The sequence below is a fragment of the Carex rostrata genome, chromosome 8, assembly GCF_964058835.1.
Source record: "Carex rostrata chromosome 8, lpCarRost1.2, whole genome shotgun sequence".
Classification (NCBI taxonomy): domain Eukaryota; kingdom Viridiplantae; phylum Streptophyta; class Magnoliopsida; order Poales; family Cyperaceae; genus Carex; species Carex rostrata.
The window spans coordinates 966639-984268 of record NC_135925.1 but is presented as its reverse complement, the minus strand read 5'-3'; the positions used below and the strand labels follow the sequence as shown (position 1 = coordinate 984268).

General features: G+C 40.3%; 2 protein-coding genes and 1 long non-coding RNA gene across 3 annotated transcripts; all 3 read left to right on the top strand.

The window, feature by feature from the left end:
- Nucleotides 1-4483: 4483 nt before the first annotated feature.
- LOC144558587 (uncharacterized) lies at nucleotides 4484-8337 on the top strand. Its single transcript, XR_013512941.1, has 3 exons — nucleotides 4484-4798; nucleotides 6636-6745; nucleotides 8119-8337. It is a non-coding gene; the product is annotated as an uncharacterized LOC144558587 (long non-coding RNA).
- A 166-nt stretch (nucleotides 8338-8503) lies between these two features.
- On the top strand, nucleotides 8504-9546 carry LOC144558456 (ferric reduction oxidase 5-like). Its single transcript, XM_078307297.1, has 2 exons — nucleotides 8504-9202; nucleotides 9292-9546. The coding sequence occupies exons 1-2, from the start codon at nucleotides 8509-8511 to the stop codon at nucleotides 9429-9431; spliced, it is 834 nt and encodes a 277-aa protein (XP_078163423.1). The 5' UTR covers nucleotides 8504-8508; the 3' UTR covers nucleotides 9432-9546.
- Nucleotides 9547-13726: 4180 nt separating this feature from the next.
- Nucleotides 13727-17447, top strand: LOC144558455 (ferric reduction oxidase 2-like). Its single transcript, XM_078307296.1, has 8 exons — nucleotides 13727-14005; nucleotides 14096-14198; nucleotides 14329-14514; nucleotides 14733-14967; nucleotides 15273-15600; nucleotides 15887-16130; nucleotides 16217-16926; nucleotides 17015-17447. The coding sequence occupies exons 1-8, from the start codon at nucleotides 13792-13794 to the stop codon at nucleotides 17152-17154; spliced, it is 2160 nt and encodes a 719-aa protein (XP_078163422.1). The 5' UTR covers nucleotides 13727-13791; the 3' UTR covers nucleotides 17155-17447.
- The last annotated feature ends 183 nt before the right edge of the window (nucleotides 17448-17630 follow it).

Here is a 17630-nt window from a genome sequence, read left to right as displayed (position 1 = left end):
TGCTACATTAGGGGAGGAGATTCCAGTTGACGAGACACTCGACAGGGAGGTACTACCAGATCCCCCTACCTTGGACGAGCAGATACATGAGGACGTGGGTCTCATCACGGGTACGCTATTTATATCTAGTAGTCCGGCATACGTACTTATCGATACAGGCGCTAGTCATTCTTTTGTATCAGTTAGTTTCGTTCGTACGCATGAGTGGACTACCGAGCTTAGGGCCTGTGCCATGGAGGTACAGACGCCCCTCGGGAAGCGAGTCCTGGTAGACAGGATTTGCAAGGACCGCAAGGTCCGAATCGCCGATAGGGATCTAGCAGTAGACCTTACGGTATTGGACATGTGTGATTTTGACGTACTGCTGGGTCTAGACTGGTTGGCCACGCATCACGCTGTAGTCGACTGTGAGAGACACGTCGTACGGTTCGGTCGACCGAACGAGGTTTCGTTCGTCTTCAAGGGCTGAAAGCCAGGGACAGGGATTCCTGTCATATCTGCACTTCGAGCGACTCACTTACTCACGTCTGGATGCAGCGCATTTCTCGCATCCGTAGTCATGGCTGAGGGCGAGGATGGAGATGGAGATTTAGATAGCATACAGATAGTGAGGGAGTTTCCTGACGTATTTTCGGAGGAGTTACCTGGGATGCCCCCGGACCGCGAGGTTGAGTTCTGCATTGAGCTACAGCCCGGGACTACACCAGTTGCGCGAGCTCCCTACCGCATGGCACTTGCCGAACTTAGAGAGCTCAAGACACAACTCGAGGACCTTCTCGAGAAGGGTTTCATACGACCGAGTACATCTCCTTGGGGAGCTCCTGTCCTCTTCGTGAGGAAGAAGGATGGATCCCTTCGTCTCTGCATCGACTACCGAGAGTTGAACAAGTGTACGGTGCCCAACCGGTATCCTCTACCGCGCATCGATGACTTGTTCGATCAGCTCCAGGGTTCACAGGTGTATTCGAAGATTGATCTGTGGTCCGGATATCACCAGATGCGCATTCGAGCGACCGACGTTCCGAAGACCGCATTTCGCACCCGATACGGACACTACGAGTTCCGAGTCATGTCCTTCGGACTGACGAACGCTCATGCCTACTTCATGAGTCTCATGCACTCAGTTTTTGCAGATTATATAGACTCCTTCATGGTAGTATTTATCGATGACATTTTGGTCTACTCCAAGAGTCAGGAGGAGCATGCCATGCACTTACGGATGGTGCTACTGCGACTTCGAGAGCATCGGCTATACGCTAAGTTCTCGAAGTGCGCCTTCTGGATCGAGCGAGTTGACTTCCTTGGACACGTGATATCTAGAGATGGATTAGCAGTTGATCCACAGAAGATATCGGCTATTACTGATTGGCAGGCACCCACGAGCGTCACGGAGGTACGGAGTTTCTTGGGGTTAGCGGGCTACTACCATCGCTTCGTCAAGGACTTCTCACGACTTTCTTTACCGTTGACTCAGCTGCTGCAGAAAGGAGTCAAGTACGAGTGGACTCCTGAGCGCGAGAGCAGCTTTGAGGAGCTCAAGAGTCGGCTCGTTACAGCACCGGTCCTAGCTATGCCTATCTCTGGTATGGAGTATACCGTCTACACTGACGCTTCTCATTGCGGACTAGGATGCGTCCTGATGCAGGATGACCATGTCATTGCCTACGCCTCGAGGCAGCTGCGCACCCACGAGAGGAACTACCCCACCCACGACTTAGAGCTTGCAGCCGTGATCTTCGCTTTGAAGATCTGGCGTCACTATCTCTACGGTGACAAGTGTAAGATCTACACGGATCACAAGAGCCTCAAGTATGTCTTCACGCAGAAGGAGCTCAACCTTAGACAGCGGAGGTGGCTCGAGTTGATGAAGGACTATCAGCTGGAGATACATTATCATCCAGGGAAGGCCAATGTAGTGGCAGACGCTCTGAGTCGCAAGCGTCGAGGCAACATGGCGGCGATGATCACACAGCAGCATCATTTGCTCGAGGACATGAGGCGACTGGATCTGTGGGTAGCTCCATCCGAGGAGCCGGTATGCGAGGCTAGCAGTAGCCGCGAGATAGTGGTAGCCTCATTAGTGGTACAGCCGACCTTGCTGGACGAGATACGACAGGTTCAGAGTAGTGACTACCGACTCGAGAGGATTCGCGCCACTGTCGCATCCGGTCGGAGCACCCCGTTTAGAGTAGATGAGGAGGGCGCCTTGAGATTCCGTGACAGACTATGCGTCTCAGATACAGCTTCACTTAAGGACAAGATCCTTAAGGAAGCACACGACTCAGTATACGCTATCCATCCTGGCGAGACGAAGATGTATCAAGATCTGAAGAGATACTACTGGTGGAGAAACACGCGCCGAGAGATTGCACTCTTCGTAGCGAAGTGCTTAACCTGTCAGAAGGTTAAAGCTGACCGTCAGAGACCTCCAGGACTCATTCAGCCACTTAAGAAATCAGAGCAAAAGTTCGACATCATCACCATGGACTTCGTGACTGGTCTGCCGAACACCAAGTCGAAGGATGACGTGATATGGGTCATAGTTGACACTTTGACCAAGGTGGCTCACTTCATCGCCTTCCGATATGGTTTGACTGGAGAGCAGATGGCCATGTTATACATGGTACATCAGCACCGATTACATGGCGTTCCGACCACGATTATCTCTGACCACGACCCTCGGTTTACGGCTCGGTTCTGGAAGAGCTTTCATGAGGCTCTCGGGACCAAGGTAGTTTTTAGCACCGCCCATCATCCGCAAACCGACAGTCAGTCAGAGCGTACGATCCAGACGTTAGAGGATATGCTCCGCGCATGTGCGCTGACGATGCGAGGTGACTGGACGGATCATCTGCACATGGCAGAGTTCTCGTATAACAGTAGCTATCACACGAGTATCGACATGTCACCGTTCGAGGCTATGTACGGACACCGAGTTCGTACTCCTGTTTGTTGGGGGCCTACTAGCGCGATTCGCCCTACCGTACCTCAGTTGATCGAGGAGTGTGCGGATAAGGTGCGAATTATTCAGGATCGGCTGAAGGCGGCTCAGGACCGTCAGAGGAAGTACGCAGATCCGAAGCGTCGAGACTTCAGCATAAAGGTAGGCGAGCACGCCCTTTTACGAGTGTCTCCCCGCAAGGGAGTCATGAGGTTCGGAGTCAAGGGCAAGCTAGCACCACGTTACATAGGCCCGTTTATGATTCTTGAGCGAGTAGGTAGTACCGCGTACCGACTTGCATTACCTCCGTCTCTTGCTGGTGTACACGATGTCTTTCATGTATCTCAGTTGCGACGCTACATGAGAGGCGAGTCACATGTTTTAGAGTATGAGCCGCTACAGGTGGCTCAGGACTTGACCTATGAGGCTCGTCCAATACGCATTCTGGACGCACAAGATACACAGTTACGGAGACGAGTTATTCGCCGGGTACTAGTGCAGTGGGAGTATCATACTCCACGAGAGGCGACTTGGGAGCTCGAGGACGAGATGCGAGAGCGATACCCTCAGTTATTCGCATCGACTGAGTAGCCCTAGACGTTCGGGACGAACTTTTTATTTGGGGGGGAGGTTGTTATATCTCATAAATTTAAAACAGGATTAATGATACTAATCTAAAGTTCCATTCAAATAAAAGTTATTCCTAATTAAATAAACGGTCATTTAGAAAATAGTTGTTATCTAATTAAAACATAAACTAAAAATTACGAGATGTATATATTTATATAATATTAGAAACTTTGAAAATAAACTAACAGGGTACGTGAAAATGGATAAATCAGATAAGTAATTAGATGTACAAGGATATAGATGTTCACGCAAACGAAATTATAAAAATCTACAATTCCCGTTCATAATAGATAATTTAGTCAAATTACATACTTATAGGTGTAAATGGATATTATAACAAATATTTTCAAAACCAAATTTTCACTTGAAATCAATTAATTCATCCAATTATACCCATTAGGACCCCATTTTATTGCTTGATTTATTTTAACCCTTGGATCTTCTCATAGCACGAATTTTGAAGTTATCTCAACCTTTGATTTTGAATCAAGTGACTCCATATTGGAATTCTGGAATTTTCTGAACCATTAGATTACATCTTGCACCAATCCTGAAGCATCCTCAACCCTTGATCCTTGACTGGATGTGAAATAGAGAATAAACTCTATTTGAGTAAAATTTCGGGTCCATGACCCCTTTCTCTTCCCTTCTCTCACCGACAGCGGGTCCCTCCATCTCTATTCTCCCACTCTTCGCTTCCTCTTCTCCTTTTTCGCGCAAGACAGAGGAAGCGAACCCTCTTCTCTCTTCTCTCGCTGCAACCCTGACCCACCTTTCGTTGTTGCCGCTGACAGCCCGACCCCGCCCCAGTTCTCATTCTCTCCTGGTATCTCCTTTTAGGAGATGGAATCCGCGTTTGATTTCCCCGCTCTCTTTCTCTCTCGTTGTCCCGTCGAAGTTAATGCGAAACGGCGAAAGTAGCCGCTGTCTTTTCGTCGTCAGCCGACCGTACCGCCTATTGCGTGTGGTTCTCTCCTTTCCGGGTATATAGACTCCCTTTGTCTCTCTCTTTGGTTTCCCTGGTTCTCTTTCGCTCATGAGTTGAGACTATACCCCTCTTTCCCTTCCGTTTTCCTGTGACATACCCGTTTGTGACATTGATTCGTGCTTACTGCTGGTGCTTCTTGCTGAATTCGGTGCTGGATTTAGACGACCGAGCGGCGAGGTGTAGAGACTCGGTACCGGTCGTTCCTGACAAGCCTCTTCTTGGATTCCGTTGCTAATCGGGTAAGTAAGCACCTTAGAAATTCGTTGGTTCGGTTGATTAGTTATATCGCCTTGACTGCTCGGGTTGTTGTTTTTCCCGGCAGGGGCAGCTGCTTATTGATTTCCCCCCCCCCTCTGATCTGAACTGTATCCATGCCTATTCGGCTTTGTTGTGCTGTTGTCACTGGTTCTGTTTTGTGTGGGCTGGTTTGCGCCTCCCCTTGCTCTGTTCTGTTTTGCTGGTCCGGCTTATTGTTTGGCTAGGTGCATTGCCTTCTGACCTGGTGCTCTTTCTATTTTGCTGGCTGTGTTGCCATGCTCTCTGACTTACTTTCCTGGTTCTGTCCTGTTCTGATTCTGGTAACTGGAGGTGCAGTTCTGATATCGGTTCTGTGCTGGTTCTGTGTTAATGATGTGTATGTAAATGATGTGTGATGAATTGTGTATGTGGCTGGTACCAGTGTACCAGTCCCGTAAAATTCTGGTATGGTGTAATCTGATTTTTACCCGAATCTGAATTGTCACGGACCAAATTGCATAATGTGATTTATTTTGAGATGTAGGCCGGCTATGCATATGTATAATTTTGTTATGAGCCTTTGAAATAAATTGTTGTGACACGGGGTTGAATTGAATTAATTGTATTGGGCCTTGAATTGAATTGTATGCATGGGCCTATAGATTAAATTGAATATGGCATGATGTACATATGCAAATAAAAATGGAAATTTGGATTTTTAAATTAATTTATGGGCTCTGGCTTAAGCTGAGGTGCATAAATTGACGGATTAAAATGTGGCTTAGAAATTTAGGTTTTAATAACGTAACCGAATAAAACCGGATGCTTATGTAAACTTGAAGTTAATTCGGGAGATGATTATACCGTCCAGGGTCTGATGCCTCGATGATGACTCATAACATAATTTGAGCAGATACTAAAATAACCCGATTGGACAACTGTATGATCCCGAAACAAACCAAATTAAAACACCCAACACATTAAACTAAAATAAAAGTTTTATAAAAAGTTTTAAAAGTTAAAATAACTCTTTTAAACATTTTTCGAACTTGTACAAAAATTTGTTGTTAATTATTAAAGGACCAATTTATTTAGCAACGGAAAGTATTTATTGGACATGGATTCGAAACGACTAATTAAACGTAGAAATTAATTTAGTTATAAAAATAACGAATTGCGCGACTTAGGAATAAATTAATTAGAAAACGCGTACAATAATTGAAGGTTTTGTTTTAAAATTTTATAAAAGAATTATACATCTAGAATATAAAATAACTAAACTATATTAAAACGGATTATAAAAATTGCAATGACCATACAATCAATATATTTTTATTAAAATATTCGCATTAGAGATTTTTGATTATGAATTTACTTTCGAAACCGAATTTTGATCAATTAAGATTAATTGTAGTCCGTTTAAAATAAATCAAAGTAGATAGGCAATTAGAATATATTAGTTAAGTAAAACCCGTTAATTTACCGTAGCTCTCGAACAATTATTTTTATTTACGAATAATTCGACATTTGAATTTCTACAAGCAATATATCTTCAAATTAAATTATTAAATATATAAATTAAATTAGGATTAAATTAGATTAAATTAGATCAAAGTGAATGATCAATATATGACGAACTTATAAAGAAATTAAGATTAACGCTAAGCTCGATGACATGAAATTAAATAATTAATATATGCCTAACCGGATCAGTCAGACTGACTGAATCGGTAATTTTATAAAATCGAACTAATCGAGAAATTGAATTGCACATTAACTGGGACGAGGGTTATAATAAATTAGCATATATTTTAATTAGTTTAAATTACGTGATCACAGATCAGTCGACTCCGTACGAGTCCGACCCGTGGGCCGATCCGACTGACCCGCAGATCGGAGCATACGTGGAGCACGCTGATTTTTAGCGACAGAGACTCCAGCCCCCTCAGGTGTGGGATATCTGAATTATTCTTTTCGTGGGCGTACTCTTACCAGTCGATCCATCTGACCTGACATTCGCACTTTATTTTAAGTAGTTGCATTAAAACTGTAGAGCATGTTTATCCTTTTCTGCACTATAGGTAGAATTGCATAAGCCCCGAAAAACCTGAAATTACTGTATTGTAGGAGTAGAGTAATTAAATAATACTATATTTATATTATTAGAATATTAGGATACTAGTTTGTCTTCTTCTCGTGGAGACAATATATTATTATTATATTACGTGCATACGCATGCATTGGTGAGAGCTGAGCAGAGGCGAGTGACTTCGTTCCGTCTTGGTGTCACTTGGCATGGGACGGCCCGACAGCCACTGAGCTGAGGGTCACTTGATCCTTGGATGGCTTTAGGATTTATATTATATGTATAAACTTGATTATGTATTCTTTTCGATTCATTTTACCATTGCGTGCGGGCCGGATGCGAGCCCTGAGGCACGAACGATTCGGGATTTATTCCTTCCCTACATTAGGAGCTACTTTGCCTAGAACGGAAGTTCCCAAGGCTAGTGCAGGCCTTGAGGAATGATGTGCAAGTGCATAAGGTCGACGAGCCTTGATGCACGGGGTCGACGAGCCCCTGATCCTATTGGTCTGGCCGGACGGTAGAGTTCTCTCCTGCTCATGAGGGAAGAGATTAACTTTTTACGACTTGCATTGTATGATTTCTCCTATTGGATATGTTTGGGTGATGAATCGTTAGGCGAGATGACACATCGGATTTTGATATAACCATCGGCTAGTGTGCAGTTCTTGTGGGCAATGCGCGATGTCATTAGGCAACGTGTATCATTGTTCCCTGATCACAGTCCTTGGATTATATTATTCAGATTCTTTTGGTAAAGGTATAACCATCGGCTAGTGTGCAGTTCTTGTGGAGCAATGCTCGATGTCACTAGGCAACGTGTATCATTGCACTCTGATCACAGTCCTTGGATTATATTATTCGATTCTTTTGATACTATTGGCACGGCACGGGGTGATTTGCTTTATCCATATTATTATTATTATTATTATTGTATTTGGACACACAGTGCAATGAGTACTGGATTCCGATTTGATTTATATCCGATATTACACCTTGATTTTATTTTGGGTTTATTTCGCATGTTGGGATAATAGAATAATCGCATCATGACATCATTCAAAAATATTATAAGTTATATTCGATATTAATATAGGTTTACACATGTGCATATTTTAATTGTATTCATTTTATAAAATAAAAGTGCTTTGACCGTAGAGGATCCCTGAGGGGATAATTCTGGGTCACATACTGGGCGATTCGTCGCTCACCCACAAGTTGTTTCGTGGGTTTTAGGTACAGCATCTGGCGATCCGCAGCAGGAGTTGTCAGGAGTTGTCCCCGATGGCCACACCGCTTGATTAGCTAGAGTTAGACTTTTGATTAGGTTTACGAGTCCCGTATTCCTGTGTTATATATACGGGCTCGATAGATCATGTATCCCCTTCTATAGATGTTGTTATTTGGATCCGAGATGGATCAGATTATAAGTTATGTACGTGTATGTTTATTTATTAGCTATGTGATTGATGCTTGATATTTATATTATTTTGCTTCCGCTGCTGTTTGATTTATTATTGATGATTAGCCTTGCGTGCTTAATGACTAATTAAGCACGAGGCGAGGTTGATCACACCTTAATCCAGAATTCCTGGTTTGGGGTGTGACAGATACGAGTCACTGGTGATGATCAGCGGTGGTAGTGGCATTACCCCTTTCATCTCAATCATACGCAAATTCATCCAACAAAGCAATACTCTTAACATCCCTACCCCAAATTTTCTCTTAATATGTGCCTTTAAGAATTCAATGGACCTCACAATGCTTGATCTCCTCTTACTAGTAAGTGGCAATGTCTCTGACCTGTCACACCTAAATTTAAAGATTGAGGCTTACATAACGAGAGAAAAAGAGGCTCCGATCAGTGATGAACAGACGACGATCCACACAATCTGCTTCAAACCGAAACCATCTCATATGCCAATCTCTCCAGTCCTTGGTCCAAACAGCTGGCTCTGTTTGGCCATCATAATCTCCACTTCCTTCGTTGCTTTTCTTCTACTAATCGGTATCCTCCAACGGTTTTACATCTATCCGATTGACAAAAATACAGGTCATATCTATTCACTGAGCTCAATGACAGTTTTGTACCTGTTTGTCATGTGTCTCTGTATTGTGGTTGCCTGCTCTATCCTATTCCTCAAAAACAAGAGGGAAAATATGAAGCCAGCGAAACAAATTAATAGCTTGGATTTGCCGACACCTATGACTTCTCCTAGTTCATGGTACCATTATTCTGATAAAGAAGTGGAGAGCTTGCCGCAAGAATCGCTGGTTAAAGCTACAAATGTGCACTACGGCAGGAGGCCTGACCTAAAGAGTATGCAACTTTCACCTTTTAAACACGTATTATGAAACTTTTTTTTTTTTTAATTTTACTAGAGTCATTCTTTTTACTGTTTAATGCAGTGATTCTACTGGCAATTGATGATGAGAATGTTGGAGTAATGGCAAGTGGGCCCACTGGGTTGCGTCATCAAACGGCAGCCATCTGCTCGTCAGGGCTGGCTGATAATCTTCACTATGAATCCATCAGCTTCAACTGGTGATAAACAAATACCAGAAAGAGTATGTTTTTGGTTTGGATGTCTAAAAATAGTTTGTCGTGTTGGTTTGCATGTGTGAAATTGTTTGCAATCACGCATCTTGCCCAAATAACGGAGATGCCATGGACACAACCCATAGCATCATGCATCTGTTAATGTGTTTTTCTTCTTTTCTTTTCATTTCTCCGGTTCTGAAAGGCCAGTAACAGAGGCCCAAAATTATGTTGTTTTAGGCCCGTAATCAGTTGAGCGCAATTCTAGCTCGCAGATGTACTCGCGTGATTTCAAAAAACATGATTCTGATTCTGATAGTAGTAAAGATATATCTGGGCTGGTGCTTTTTGGATGGATTTTGTAACTCAAATCTGCGATGAGCAATATTCTCTACTCCGATGAGTGCTTGTCAAGGTGATCAAGGTCGCTAGCGAGCTCCAGCGATGATGCCTTTTTATTTTAGGATTTAAATATTTTGATTTTATGTGGGTTGTACATAGCTCTTATTTTATTTTATACTCTCCTTTTTGTACTAAAATATATATTTATTTTTAATAAATTCTAGTAACCGTAGTAGATATAACGGCAGGTATCATTTAATTCAGATATGTATGAAAACTTGTGCTTAGTCCAGCCTTTAATTATAGCCAAGCAATAAATTGGAGTCCGGATGCAAAGATTTGATTGGAACAATCAACACCGTGCAATCTACTAGCTAGGAAATAGTTTTATAGATGCTAGGGGTGGTAACCAGCTAGCTCGTCACGAGTTGGATCTAGCTTGAACTTATTACGAGCTGACTTGTCTGAGTCATGAACAAGCTGACTTTAGAGGTCTGAGCTGAAATTTTAACTTGAAATCGTCATGAGCTGGACCGAGCTAGCTAGCTCGCGAGCTGACGGATCCTATACGAAGACCCACTACGATGGCGATGGGGAAGGATTCTATACGGAAACCTGTTTATTTCTTACATGGGTCTCCGTATAGGATCCGTATTAATTCTGAACCGAGCTACTAGTGAGCTGGTTCGTTAATAGCTCGATCCAGTAATGAACAAATTATTAGCGAACAAGTTACAATCGAGCCACGAGCTACAAGCTTTTTTTGGCACTCCTAATAGCTGCTGGTAAAGCTTGCAGTTTGCTTAATCTCTAAATTCTCTAATTCCTTGCTCAAATATTTATTTTCGTTTTAATGAAAGACATTAAAATGGACAATTTAATGGTCACTATTATTAACCATCTTATGCATTTCTTAAAAAAGGTGAAAAGTTGCTTGTATGAATGATCGGTTTGAACCAGGACAAGTGGACTTTAGTAGAGTCAACTACTTTAATTTTTTTTATAGCAAAAGAAACGAGAAAGAACTAATATTTACGATTATTACGTCCTCAATGCAATGTATGGTGCCACCATAAGCGGAAGTGTGGCAGTTATATGGCTGCGCATGCGAACACGTGCAAATCTTCCCTCAACATTAGCTTACCCAACAATTATTTTTTATGTTTAGAAACTAAAATAATTAAATTATCGGAAATAGGATGGGTTTTTTTTTTCTTGATAAATAGATGTGAATGTATCAATGGTTCCTCCTAGTGGTCTATTTCAAATTGAGCTCGAGTAGAAGAGAGAAAATGAAGGAGAGGAGAGGGTAGGGATCTAAATACGTGTCGTGCTTTGACTAGTCACATCATGATTAAATTTGGAAGAATGCTCACCACACGTTAGTCACGCTATGATCACACGTGACATGTTCAAATGTGGTCATGCTTAACTATTATTTTAATAATTTATGGTAGTTTATTTAAAACTCACCATTCAATCAAGATCTAACGGTTCTAATTACATGCGACTCGCATGAACACGTGTTGACAGTGCCGTATCGTGTCGTGATCAGATCTTTCACGTGTTATGTCGTGACAAATTTTCAAAAAATAGTTGCATTATGCAAATAGTCACAACACGAGACACATGAGTCACACCACATGACTGACACATGTGTCCTGCCATGACAGAACCGATCACGCCATAACTTTTTAAGATCCCTAAGAGAGAGCATACTAATTTCATAGCACCTATTTAGAATCAAAATATCAATGATTTAGTTCCAATAATTTTTGAATTTTTAAAGTCAGAAAACCCCAACAGAAATATATTATTGGTGTGGTTCCATCAATGGAATCAAAATAAAAACAATCCATCTTATTTATAAAAAAAATTGCACGAGGAAACCCTTTTATTACCATCATCATCAACATCATCAGGTCCATGGATGTACTTTGTGGGTTTGTCAATTATGTTAATCATGTTTATTTCAGTTGTGGGTTAATTTATGTTTTGAATTCCCCTGATTCTGGGTTCCTAGATTCAACACCAACACCATTGATTCATGATTCTCCAAATGATTTCCTCTGATTCTGGGCTCCCCAATATGCGTCGGATTCACAATTCGATTGGCGGCACGTTGATCCATGGCGCGCCTTTGCTTTCACTTCACGCGCTACTAAAATACAAATTAAGGTGTAGCTGATTCTTGGATTAACTTTAAGGTTGCAGCACATGTTTGGGATCTCGATAGACTTGGCAATGATGCATGCATGGTGGAGAGACAAGATAGTTTACTAAAATTCAGAAGAAATCAAAACCTAAACTCTTTATGTACTTCATCACTTGAAAATGTACTAAAACCCAAGTATGCTCTGTTGACTGATCGATGACTTCGCAATCAATTTAGCTGACAAATCACATTATTTCAATTTCTCGAGTTGTCACCTTATCCTCAAAAAAAAAAAAAAAAATTGTAAGATGACAAGTTGTCACCTTACCCTCAAAAAAACTTTTTATCAATCAAAATTGTAAATAACCTTTTATCAATCAAAATTGTAAGATGGCAAGTTGTCACCTTACCCTCAAAAAAAAAAAAAAAAATTCTCGAGGATATATAAAGTTTAATATTACTATTGAAGAATAAAGAAATCTGCCTCAGAATATTCATTATTAACAGTTTAGGCAACAAATAAACTAGCTTGCAAGTGTATAGCTGTTAAGCTATTTTTAGTATTAGCTGAATCTTGATAACGGCTAGTAAATCTTTGTAATTATGGCACAATTAGGATGCATATTAATTACAACCATTGTAATTTAGGAAACAGTACAACGGCTAGTTGAATTTTAGGCTATAAATACTCATGTATAGACCTTGTATTTCACAAACAGTTGAAATATAGCAATCAATAAAACAGTATTTCATCATTCTTCTTTCAACTCTAAATTTCAATAACTACAATGCGAGCAAATTGTCGAGAATTTTATAGGCATGGTTGACAAAAAAAAATGCTGAAGAAATCATAAAAATTAAATTTCTATTTCTCGAAACTCTCTTTGGTTGTAAGAATTTTTTGCGGATAAATTCTTTTTTCTCCTGAAACTCTGTTTTGCCTACAAAAATTTCCTGCGAGTCGTAAGAATTTTCTGCGGGCTTAACATAAATTCGAACTCATATTTCTTATTTTATCTATTTAAGTATTTGTATTTTTTTCGAACTAAAACAGTCCTATAAAGAATGACTAGATGTATTTTCTCATATTATCTAGAAAAAAAACTATTTCTTTTTTTAACATAACTAAAAAACAATTATCCTCACTACTTATTGCGTCATATTCCATTATCAATCTAACATCGCACCTTTCCTAGAGCTTCAAGAAAAGGTTTCCCGACGTGGTACATCGACAATTTTTCTTATATTTTTCCTAATTTTATTGGAGGTAAAAGTGATATAGTGGAGCAATAAAAGATCAAACAGTAACCGGAAGCCATACAAGTTGACCTCCAAACATTGGGAGAATTCACTAAATGTTAATAGCCAATCATGGCCGTTGACCTCCATCTATGAATTAAAAATAAATAAAGAGTACTGGTATGATGTCCCCAATATGCACCCTCAAAATACTCATTAGCACCACACTCTGTAAGTATGTATTATATCACAAAGACTTGTTATCTTCACGTAACTGTTCATACAATTAATATGACAGTGATTATTTTTAACAAAATAAAGTTCATTATTTACGAAATCAGAACAATTTGGGGCCCTTTCATGAGGTGCGCAAACTGTTATCAGGAATATATATTAAAGAATAACTTCTGGTTGTCATCACTAAATTCTGAGGCTAACAAAAATAATGAAGAATTGTTATCGCTGTCTTGGCACAATGGTGGCAGCATGAAAGAGGCAATTTCCTAAACGGATGGAGGACATGAAGCATGCCATCAACCCGTATAAACCCTATAAAATGGAACACCATCCCGAAAGCAAGAGCACAAAACAAAAGGCAAAGCAAACTACATCTGAAAAGATTTGAATTGTAAACATGAATAGTAACAGGGCTGCGAGCACCTCTTCCTCGCGGTCTTCAATGAATGATATCGACAAAGCAATGATTCTCAAACTAATGAAGATATTTTTGGCGCTGGTATTTGCTGGATGGATATTCGCCTGGACCATAAAACCGACCAATACTTTTAGAAACACCTGGTCCCCAAAGCTTTATGCCGATACCAACTCTACTTACTTCGGAAGACTAGGTTATAAACCTTTCATCTTCTAATATTTGATGTTATATATATGTATTTCCAAAAAAAAAAATATTTAACATTCTGTTTTTTATATGGTAGGAACCACTATTTTGATCTACGCGTTTCCTGTCATGTTCGTTGCTGTTCTTGGGTGCATTTATCTGCACTTGCATGAGAAAAATGACGACAAAAAAAATCAAGGGTATATACATCAAACTGTTAACAGTCTTACTCTCTGATTTAATCAAGTGGAAGTGTGGGGTGGCATGAAGAAATGGTCCTGTACTATTTAGCTTTTTTCGTGCTTTAATTTTTGTCTCTTTTTTCGACAGAAGAAACAGGTTCAGTTCATCTCTGGCAGCATGGAAGAGGCCAGTACTGGTAAGAGGGCCACTAGGAGTCGTTTCAGGAATTGAACTGACCTTCAGCCTTATGTTTCTGGCACTTTTGGTATGGTGCTTTACGACATATTTAAAGGTTTCCTTTGCCAACTTGAAAGTTCATCATTCAGAGAAAGTGTAAGAGATCACTCCTCTTGAATTAGTCAGATGCTAGATAATTAACAACTAATCTAACAAACATGCATGAAACATGCAAAGAACAAACATAAAGAAGAATATTATGATATATTGCAGATGGCAATGTTTTTGTTTTGGTTAACGGAACTAAATTATTATGTATTTAACCTGTAAAAGGTTACAGCTTAAGAAATCTGTTAATATTTTTTTTCATTCAGGTGGCAAGCTAAGCTGGATAGCACGGCTCTGCGGTTGGGTCTAATTGGCAACCTATGCTGCGCTTTTCTATTCTTTCCTGTTACGAGATGTTCATCTCTTCTACCGTTGGTCGGCCTCACATCAGAGTCAAGCATCAAGTACCACATATGGTTGGGACATATTGTCATGGTGCTATTTACTGCTCATGGAGTCTGCTACTTTATCTTCTGGGCTTCCACAAACCAATTAGATGAGGTAATTAATTGCGGTTAAATACCACAATAATAGTAAAATTATATTTATTTGTAATTCTTTAGTTGTTTCTTCATATTATTAATTGCCACACATTTGACAACATAAACTTTGTCTTGTTTCTTCTTAAGCATGTTATATATAGTAACAGCTTAAAGGAAGAAACTGATAATTTGTTAAAAAATTACTATCGAACAAAATTTGACTGGGAATGAGAGAATACCATAAATCAAGTAAATCCATCATGATTACTATGGTAGACATAAATTTCATTTTGATGCAATTTTTTTGTCAAAATTTAACTACAGATGATAAAATGGAGCAAGACCGACATAGCTAATGTGCCTGGAGAGCTAGCCTTGCTCTCAGGCCTTGCCTTGTGGGCCACCACCTTTCCTCGCATAAGGCGCAACATGTTTGAGCTCTTTTATTACACGCACCATCTCTACATCGCATTTTTCTTCTTCTATATGCTTCATGTAGGCATCGGTTTCATTTGCCAGATTCTCCCTGGAATTTTCCTGTTTATGGTTGACCGATACTTGCGGTTCTTGCAATCACGAACGAAAGTGCATCTTGTCTCAGTGCGGCTTCTACCATCCGAAGGAATTGAGCTTAACTTCTCCAAGAACCCAGGTAAAAAGTTCTCTTAACTTAAGAAAGAAGTATATATTTGCACAATTAGGCACATATATTGAGGTTAATTGATACTGTTTGAGGTCAATGAATTTTGACAGGTTAATATTTTACTTACTGACTAGGAACTTCCGATATAACAGGCCTCATCATTACTTCTTTAGATAAATAATTATGGACTGAAATTATTTTTTAATTTAGTCATGCACCAAGTGATCATAACAACTTTTGTGGATAGTATTTAAAATAATAGAGTATAATTGTTAATGTCATATGCCTTATGTAGGGTTCAGCTACAATCCGTTGAGCACAATATTCATCAATGTTCCGAGTGTTTCACGTCTCCAATGGCATCCATTTACTATTTCTTCGAGCAGCAATTTGGAACCTGAGAGGCTTAGTGTCATCATGAAAAAAGAAGGAAGCTGGACTCAGAAGCTGTACAGAACGCTTTCAGAACATGCCACTCTTGACGGCCTTGACGTCTCAGTTGAGGGGCCATATAGCCCGATATCGGAGAATTTCTTGAGGTTCATTACAAACATATATAATTTTTCTCTTAAGATTAATCGTAGCATTTCCAGTCATGGGTTTTAAAAATATTCTGTTTCTGTAGGTACGAGTCACTGGTGATGATCAGTGGTGGTAGTGGCATCACCCCTTTCATTTCAATCATACGTGAATTCATTCACCGAAGCAATAGTCTAAATATCCCAACCCCAAATCTCCTCTTAATTTGTGCCTTCAAGAATTCAATGGACCTCACAATGCTTGATCTCCTCCTACCAGTAAGCGGCAATGTCTCTGACCTGTCACACCTAAATTTAAAGATTGAGGCTTATGTAACGAGAGAAAAAGAGGCTCTGATCAGCGATGAACAGACAATGATCCGTACAATCTGCTTCAAACCGAAGCCATCTCACATGCCAATCTCTCCAGTCCTTGGTCCAAACAGCTGGCTCTGTTTGGCTATCATAATCTCTACTTCCTTCGTTGCTTTTCTTATACTAATTGGAATCCTCCAACGGTTTTACATCTATCCGATTGACAAAAATACAGGTGATATCTATTCACTGAGCTCAATGACAGTTTTGTACCTGTTGGTCATGTGCACCTGTATTGCAGTTGCCTGCTCTGTCCTATTCCTCAAAAACAAGAGGGAAAACATGAAGGGGGCAAAACAAATTAATAGCTTGGATTTGCCAACACCCATGACTTCCCCTAGTTCATGGTATCATTGTACTGGTAAAGAAGTGGAGAGTTTGCCACAAGAATCGCTGGTTAAAGCTACAAATGTGCACTACGGCAGGAGGCCTGACCTAAAGAGTACGCAACTTTCACCTTCTAAGCACACACTATGAAACACTTATTTTTTTTATGTTATCAGAATCATCCTTTTTACTGTGTAATGCAGTGATTCTACTGGCGATTGATGATGAGAATGTTGGAGTCATGGCAAGTGGGCCCACTGGGTTGCGTCATCAAACGGCGGCTATCTGCTCGTCAGGGCTGGCTGATAATCTTCACTATGAATCTATCAGCTTCAACTGGTGATGAACAAATGCCAGAAAGAGTGTTCGTGCAAGTTTTGGTTGCATGTCCGGAAACAATTTGTCGTGTTGGTTTGAATGTGTGAAATTGTGGACAATCATGCATCTTGTACAAATAACAGAGATGCCATGGACACAAACCATAGCATCATGCATCTGATCTTCTTTTTTTCCTGTTAATTTCTTTTTGTTTCTGTGTTTTAAATTGTTAATATGTATTACTTATGTTAAGTGACTTTTAGTCTTGGTTGGAAAGCTTTGTCATGCCAGATATAAACGCAATTGCAAGATACAAAAGCTGATCTAATTCTTTCAATTATATAATTAAAATGTGTTTGGATGAATCATGAACTCATGAAGTTAGCGAGACTAGCTCATAAAGGGTTAGGAATAGCTGCTAACACAATGTGCTCATAAAGGGTTAGGAATAGCCGTTAATCCAACATTGTGTCAGAATAGCGGAATAGTCACTAACCCGAG

Excerpts from the sequence above, each read along its gene's own strand:
- LOC144558456 (XM_078307297.1), top strand. The coding sequence starts at position 8,509 with ATGATCAGCGGTGGTAGTGGCATTACCCCTTTCATCTCAATCATACGC. Across the intron at positions 9,203-9,291 it reads CAGGAGGCCTGACCTAAAGA|TGATTCTACTGGCAATTGAT; the intron begins GTATGCAACTTT and ends TGTTTAATGCAG.
- LOC144558455 (XM_078307296.1), top strand. The coding sequence starts at position 13,792 with ATGAATAGTAACAGGGCTGCGAGCACCTCTTCCTCGCGGTCTTCAATG. Across the intron at positions 14,515-14,732 it reads GTTCATCATTCAGAGAAAGT|GTGGCAAGCTAAGCTGGATA; the intron begins GTAAGAGATCAC and ends TTTTTCATTCAG. Across the intron at positions 16,131-16,216 it reads ATATCGGAGAATTTCTTGAG|GTACGAGTCACTGGTGATGA; the intron begins GTTCATTACAAA and ends CTGTTTCTGTAG.